This window comes from Bradysia coprophila (assembly GCF_014529535.1).
Source record: "Bradysia coprophila strain Holo2 chromosome IV unlocalized genomic scaffold, BU_Bcop_v1 contig_144, whole genome shotgun sequence".
In the NCBI taxonomy this organism is placed as follows: domain Eukaryota; kingdom Metazoa; phylum Arthropoda; class Insecta; order Diptera; family Sciaridae; genus Bradysia; species Bradysia coprophila.
The window spans coordinates 968779-977082 of NW_023503373.1; the positions used below are offsets into that span (position 1 = coordinate 968779).

The window sequence follows — 8304 nt, forward strand, 5'->3', positions numbered from 1 at the left end:
TCATTGAATCAATGTCAATATTGTTATTGGATCAATTTTACAATTTACATTAATCGTTCATGTTTTACAAAATTTATAATTGAAAAATTATTGTTACGTAGACAGTTTTATTTTGTATAATGTGTATTGCTATTTATTTGCGATTCTGCTTAGTGTCGATGATGATCTACTGTCGTGTAGGTCAGGTTTATCGTTCAAGGACGATATATTTAGCAAAAGTTAATGTTATCAGACCTTCAGTTTTCATGAATAAAAATTTGTTTAAATATGCTAGCCGATCCTTTTATGTTGTTAAAATAATGGTTAACAATCGAAGTCCAGTTCTCAGTTCATTTAAATAAAAAGTGAAAACTGACATATAAGGACACAAAAATGTGAACAAAAAATGTCTCATTTGAAAACCGCTTTTGAGTAATTTGTAGTGTTGAAATTCAACAAATAACCTTAAATGAGCAATTAAAGTCAATAAAACCAGTGACATAATGTAGTGTTTACGCTTTAAATTAAATTAATTTAAAATGTATATGGTTCAGGATCACATGAGTCTGTTGCGATCAATTACGATTAACGAGTCATTGTGTATCTATTATGTTTCGAATATCGAGGGGGAAACAACTCCGTTTAGCATATACATCAAAATGGTATATGATCAATGGAATATGTATGAAACAATGAAGTAATATGCAACTCCACAACGGTGAACGGTGATGAGCCATAAACAAAAAATTTCGCTCCTCTACAAGCGACTGTCCATATGGTATCGAAAGTGAAGGCGAAGAAAAAAGATGAGCTCGGATATACGTGGTTAAATTAGCAAAGTTAAAACTGATGAAGTGGAAGATTTTCTTCAATCGTATATCAAGAATAAAGGAAGCGAAAGATATTGTTGACATCTGTTGAAGATACTTAGATTGAACAAAGTACCAGATTCTGAAAGAACTGAACATTAGGGTGTGGCAAATTTTCTTTAATGTCAAGTCTGGTTTCTGGACCCACACCAGCAAGTTATCTAGAAAATTTTAAAGCAATACAAGTTGTCAAAAGTGTCGTTTCTTCCTCGTGTTAAAGAGGTTTTAGCGAGTCTTGCGAGGTGTCGGTATCCTACTTCCTACAGTTTCTCCTGATTTTGCGAGATATCGAGTTGTTATTAATGTGGCCTTGATGAAATATTGAAGGTTAGCTGTCAGCTCTAACAAATCTATCCCAAGGACAAATCTTTCTCTTTGATTCTCTCTGATCAATCGTTCTTCCTGGACTTAAATTTGGCGAGTTATTTTACGCAATGATTTGTAATCTAAACCTTCAAATTGTGTGTTAACAAAGGAACTAAAAGTGGTCTACAGTGCACTTAGTAGAATAACTGTTTAACAAATTCTTATCAATGCACACCGTAAGTCCGCTGCAAATTCAAAATGTAACGCACCCCAACCAAATAAAAGGCAGCGTTGTATTTGGTGAACTTGCTTTATTATCGTATTAGGCTTGATTTCCACTTACGAAAAGAGTAATACGCTTTATATCCGTTTACTCTTTAAACAATGAAAAAGAGGCGTGGTTTAGCTAAAGAGAGTCAAAACGGCGTAAGTGGAAATCAAGCATAAGAATGCGTTGAAAATTTATTTTTTAATTCATTGGCTCATCCATCGATTCATAGAAAATTCAAATTCTGAAACGATATCTAATAAGTAGATATGATATCACCGATCTGCTATGTTATCAGCTGATTTAAATTAGAAATTGAAACAAGGCTGAATTTAATTGTTGGCGAGACAGACTAATTTCCTTATACCATCAAGACAACTGCCTGCATATAATAATTGTGTCAATACCATTAGCAAGATTAGTAAAGTTTCCAGAATTTATCAACAAAATATCACCCCATATTCATTGTCTGGCAAAGTTTCTGCCATTTATCAAATGTGGGACATATATATTTCCATAAACAAATATTGTATACAATTGCGCTAAGAGTAGGTCAGGCCAGTTCTTTCATTTAAATATAGTTAAAAACGGAATAGTGTACATAAAATTTGGAATATTTACCTGTTTCTCCAATAGTTACCGTAAGCACCTGGACCACTTACTCTCCTTTGAAGAATTTTCGAAAATGGCATATCTTAGATTCCCAACAATTGGTAATAATCTGAAAATTTATTATGCAATTTTCAAGTCGATGAAAGTAAATAAATTTCATTCACAGCTACAAAACGAATATTCCAACAGAATTTGGTTTTTATTTCGAAATTCCGCATATTTTATTCAAGCATGCAAAAATAATGAATGAGCAAACACAGTTTAAAATTTTCTTTTTCATACAAAATGAAGTTATATCACGAACTACATTGTTCTCACTAGTTCAAGGTAAAAAAAAGGAAAAAAAAAAATTATAGCCAACCTCAATTTAAGTCCTCCACGAAGAGTATTATATAGGACATTTACAAATATGGAGGACATATATAAGAGATATTCAGAAGCCAATTCAACTCCATGCGAGTAGCTAGGTGTATATGGAAAAAAATCAATAAAAAAGCCTCAATTCCCTTGTTTTCGATAAAAATTGATTTAGAAAGGTTTTTTTTTCACACAAGTTTATTCAATGAAAATGCAAGTGTGCGATATATATATAAGATGTACATGAGCAGATGAAAATTTTGAAGGAAAAATGAAATCCTTTTGATGTTTTAAGAGAAGAAAAAAACAGCATTGAAGTTTCGTAACAATTTTTTTTTCTTTTTTTTTTTCAAAATTGCAAGTGGTTTATACAGAACAATAGAAAAGTAGAAGCCAAAAGTGTATAAAATTGTGATCGGAAAATTATTCTTTACGTAATAAACTCTTTCCTAACTATAAACGTACAAAATTATATCACTTTTACCTCAAAGTCAATTGGTAATGTTACATAACACAGCTTGTCTTGCATAATTTCAATATACATATATTTTCATCAATAACGTTTGATTGTTCTCTTCATATCATTCGATTTATTATATAGTCTAATGCTTCAGGTCTTATCATATATATATATATAAGTCATAGGGTTCAACGATAAATAAAAGAAAAAATTTATTTTCGCTTTCTTAACATTTCTAAATCCATTTTTTTTGCAAAAACCATTAAGTTTAATTATAACTGGTGATACAATACAATGGTTTTCTATTTTAATATTGAAAAAATCGATCGAACTGGGGACTTACGTAACAAACGAAATAATACTAAAACACATCAGTTTTCGCTGATTTATTATACATATCTTTAACACCACACTATGTTTTATTGGTTATATCAATTCAAATTTATAATTTACGGAATTTTGAAAAATTATAAAAAAAGAAACCTAAAATTATATTAAAACTAATAAGAAAACACACTAATTTTATTGTTTCCTACACACAATTGAACATTATTTCCTCTCAACACATTTGAACTTCTGAAAGTTCGTCGAAAGGCTTTTCTCTGTTGAACTTCTATCTTTTCGGTGGAGTTAGTTCGGCGCATGCCCATTACGGTCTCACATTTCCCCTGATTTATTTACAAGGGTCAACTCATATCATAGTGGGTGGTATAGGTTTCAGGTACAACCGTTGAATGAACTTCTCGCAGCTCTGAAATTTAAATCTCGTGCAAAATTGATATTGTGGTGGGTAATACAATACACATTACTTTTGAATTAATGGAGAGTTTATTTATGGGCCTTTGTTCCATTTTAATAGTTAATACGTCAAGAGTATATATAATCTGCAGCGTCAGCATGGATCCTAATAGACTTTTCGATACGTTAAAATCACATTATTTATGATATTAAAATTGCAAATTATTTATGCATTGTGTACACTAATTTACGGAATAAGGCAGTGTTAAGGGACATTTCAGAACAATAGAAACTGAAATTTCGTACAATAATAACAACTCGAGGTGGATAAAAACGAGATTAAGCGATATCGAGGTTGCCATAACACTAAATAAAATAAATGTGCTATATTGTAACTGAAATGATGAATTGTTATATAAGATTCTCCTTTGTTCGCTGACACCCGGATATATCCATAACGGCTGTAAGTCCTACACTTTTGTGTAATATACACCATTTATGTTGCCTCACTTTGAATCGCATAAAATTGATAAAATATGTTGAGAAAAGATGTGTAAACTCACAATCCGTGAATCCCGGGTATAGGGTGTTTGATGAAGCAGAAATTTATAGTTTATAGTTCCCGAGATGATGGTTGTTATTTTGCAGATATAGTTTCGTGCCCGTTAAGCTTAAAATGTTGTCGAAACAAATAACATTGAAATGTAATTTGTCTTTATTTTATGATGGTGAGAGATTATCGTCTCAATGTGATGGTATTAAAAATGAATCAATTTTTCGCATAGAACTTAATTGCCTCGAATTTTAATGATGATATTATGATAATAAAGGGTTAGCGATAATAATTAGACCTATTCCAGTCACGATTCCGTAATAATTAGACGATTGAAAATCTAATAAAACTGATTTGCAGCCCTTCTGCAAATCTTGCCCATCTTGCTAAGCTTCGAACGCTGCAATGGGAAGACCGGTATTTTGCATTACTGATACAATTATTACGATACGATACACTGCATCTCTTTCAGATTAAGAGTGATATCGCGAACTCTTCGAACAATTTGTATGGAGGATAAATTCAACGAATCCGGATTTTTGAAGAGTATGGTACCCATCGAATCCTTGCTTCATTACGAGTTCAACGAAGGTGGTCTCACAGCCAATAGTCCCTCCAACACAAGTTTTTATACTGTTAGGAAGTAGGGAGTCTGTGCCTTAAAATGGAACCCTCAACCGTCAGGTTCGCTGATGCGCGCATGCGTTACTAGTTAGAGAAACATTTTTGTCAATGCAGTCACTGAAGTCAGTACAGCCAACGGTTCGACGTATTTGATGTCTTGTGTGATCGACCTAGTCTAGTACTACAATACCCTAAAATTTGAACGAAGTTGACCTCTTATTAACCGAGATAATCAGAGTGACGAAATTTCCACCTGAAACCCACCGGTATTTCCAACAGCTTTAGCACGAAAACGACAATTCTGCGAGAGGCGAGCTGTACCTCGTTGAACTCGTAATGAAGCAAGGATTCGATGGGTACTATACCCTTCAAAATCCGAATGGCATGGCTAGCCGATTATTCGAAGATTTCGCGATATGACTCTTAATAATGCATGAATGTCATTCGAAATGAATGCACTAACGGCATGCGGCATACAGCGATTGTGTGTACTTGATTGATCAATGAATTAGATTCAGATGTCAGAGCCTTTCGGTCTTGCTGATCGAGAAGCAAACGAAACTCAGATGTCGTGGGAATAATTGAATCTGCTCATTGCACCCTTGCTTCGGAATCTCACTTTTCACTCACCAACACAAAAATATCGATGAAATATTTTCGTGTTGGTGAGTGATCCTGAGTGCGTCGATTCCTGCACGGAAAATCCCAATATATACGTTGTGAGATCTAAGTCCTCTTAGCACCCCCATTTTTTTGGCTGTGTAATGTATATTGCAAAGATTGTAGTTAAAATAGCTAGCTGTGTACTTTAATATTATAGCTGAGAGCTCCATTTCAATTCTACGCAAGAAATAATTTTTTTACCTAAGCTCTCATGAATTTTTCGGTCACCCATCCAAGTACTGACGGCGCCGATTGATGCTTAACTTGATAATCCAACCGTCCCCTATGCTGCTGATGTGTCAATTTTAATTGTTATTTAACACGTTCGTATTTCGAAGCGTTGCTATGAAGGTGTAGGTTTTATATTTTGTTCAATTAGCAGCCCATCGGAATGTTGTCGCTGTCACTATCGTCACATTCCACGTCATTTACGACGCAACACAGAAATTCTTCAAGCGAAGGTGAGAAGGACAACAATGAACCTGGCGTCATACTGGGTATTTTATTGTGATATTTTGCGCTAACCTTTTTCATATTAATTTATCAAGCTTTTCTACAGAGTACACGCGATTATAAAATTTTGTTTTGCTAATTAATTGAATGAAATTTTCAAATTTTACATTTCCTCAGCCCATTTGTCTTCTAAGAACATTCCTTTCAGTAATTGTAAGCTAGGCATACGACGCGACAATAATTATCATTAATTTGCACTAAATGAACTTGATTACATTAATTTATGTTTTTGCTTTTTTATTCTACCATTTTAAAAATACCAAGTATGTTATGATGGACGAGAACAAGCACCAACAAATCGTTCTGATTCCATTAGAAAATGATTATGATTAATTATCATAACAATCCGTAACAATAATTGATTGAAAATAGCATACAATTTTCTACACACACAAAAAAAACTTTTTAAATGTGCAAAAAACCTGAATGTGGCTGATTCTATTTTAGCTTCGTAATATATGAACAGTAAACGTATAGTCTGACATAGGAATTTGTTGCAATTCGTGTTTCAGTCACATTTAGGGGACTTTTATGAACAGTCTGAATGTTTTGTTAAGTGGAAGTAGCCGTTTTGTATTAACATTATTCAAGTTCGAGTCAGTCAATAACTTTGATATGACATATACATTATGCATTATTTATACATCGTTAAAAATGTAAATCGAAACGATTCGTTATTAATGAAACGATTTAGTTTTTGCAATGAATTGATGAAATAAATCCCACCGGAGATGTACTGATGATTTTTAATTAATTGATGTGAGACGGCATAAACTCACAAGATTTCATTTATGAACCTTGTATCACTTCTTTATTTGTTATCACACAAAAAAAAAACAAATAAAGATTTCTCCGCGTTTTTAAAAAAAGATTTGAAATGAATTTTCTGAAATTATTTAGATTGAAATGAAGTAGTAGATTCGATAAATAAAACTGCTGATATGACTGCCGCCTGTAAAATGCAGGCAGCTTGTCTGTAGGCATCGAATCTGCCACTTGATTTGATCTAAATCATTTCAACAGGAAGATATTAGTGAATCACAAACATATGCCCAAAATTGTTTTGTTCGAAAATGATAAATTTTCCACTCACTATATGAAATCAACGGACAACCGAAGATGTTACGGAACAGTTTTATTTTTCTTGCAGCAACACAGGACGAAGTATGTTCACTACGAGACAGTAACTTACAAAATTCCGAATATTCAATTCCGTTCAACGTACACATCTGCACATTTCTCGAGATCAATTTAAAATGATTTTGAAAAATTGCTTGTAATCTCTGATTTTCGCTTCGATTTTTTGATTCACTTCGATTTCCCTTGATTTTGTTGTTTTTTGTGTAATTTTTTTTAAAGATTAACCTGTCACAGACGGCAAGCATAGTAACAGTTTTACTATCTGATCTGTTACTTCATTTGATCGAAGATTTCATAGATTGATTTCAGAAATCTTTTACTTCATTTGTTTCAAACATGCTTTTTGCTACATAAGACCTCTTTAGTCAGAGCTTTGTCGTTTATTCTTGCTGTCGTTGTTGATAACAGCACGTCTGTAACAGGTTAATTCTGTTGAGTTAGCAACCCGTTGAACGAATACGATTTGAATACAAGTCAGCTACCCTAGAGCCACCAACATTTTGGGGTTTCTACGATTTGTGACGGCTGAGACTACACTAGCGCTACCCTCGTTAAATAATAGGTTTGTTCCAAGGTTATTTCGAAATGTCAAATTTCATCCAACTTTCAGGTTGACGAAAATGTAAACGAAAAATTTACAAAGGAATTTTTGTTGACGTTTAGGTTATGTTCATCTCTGTGGATGAAATCGTCGTCGTTCGTGTTGTCAAAGTTCGGGTTTACAGTTACTTGGAACAAACCTACAATAATAACTTAACAATTTGGCATGGCTTTCAAACTATGTCGAGGTAATATCGATCAGTCTATTATGCAAAATGTAAATTCAAAAGAGTTTTCTCAATTCATTCGTTATTAAAATTCGATAAGGAAGACCAATATTCGGTCTAATCTTCATTTAATCTTAATTTTGTTCATGAAATTCCAGCAGCTTCTTGTTACAAAAAATAATGAGTCATTAAGAGTTCTACTATGAACACACAAAATTGAAAAACATTTACGATAAAGATCAAAAGAATCACATTCGAATTAAATGATTTTTAATTTGTAAAACTGGTGCAAAGCAATTTCATCTCGTTACAGTCTGACGGTTTAAATGTAAGTTATGTGGGCCTCAAACCACTCAATTATTTATGCATGATCGAAATGACTAGATGTTGTATTCAACCTAAATTGTATTTTAGCTTAATAAAGCTTCCCTTAGGTATCAAATGAAATGGATATA

The 8304-nt window shown here is 33.0% G+C and overlaps 1 protein-coding gene across 7 annotated transcripts in view; it reads right to left on the minus strand.

Annotated features, from left to right (window-relative positions):
* Positions 1-3437, minus strand: part of LOC119071140 (potassium/sodium hyperpolarization-activated cyclic nucleotide-gated channel 2) — a 43735-nt gene extending 40298 nt beyond the window's left edge. For 4 of the 7 annotated variants that reach the window (XM_037175840.1, XM_037175838.1, XM_037175839.1 and 1 more), the window contains exons 1-2: positions 3195-3423; positions 2044-2143 (exon numbers count right to left, since the gene is read on the minus strand). In XM_037175840.1, the coding sequence (XP_037031735.1) occupies positions 2044-2114 (71 nt within the window). In that variant the 5' untranslated portion in view covers positions 2115-2143; positions 3195-3423. Of the gene's footprint in view, positions 1-2043; positions 2144-3194 lie in introns of all 7 variants that reach the window. The other 3 variants (XM_037175843.1, XM_037175841.1, XR_005086600.1) reach the window with 2 other exon arrangements.
* Positions 3438-8304: the final 4867 nt, after the last annotated feature.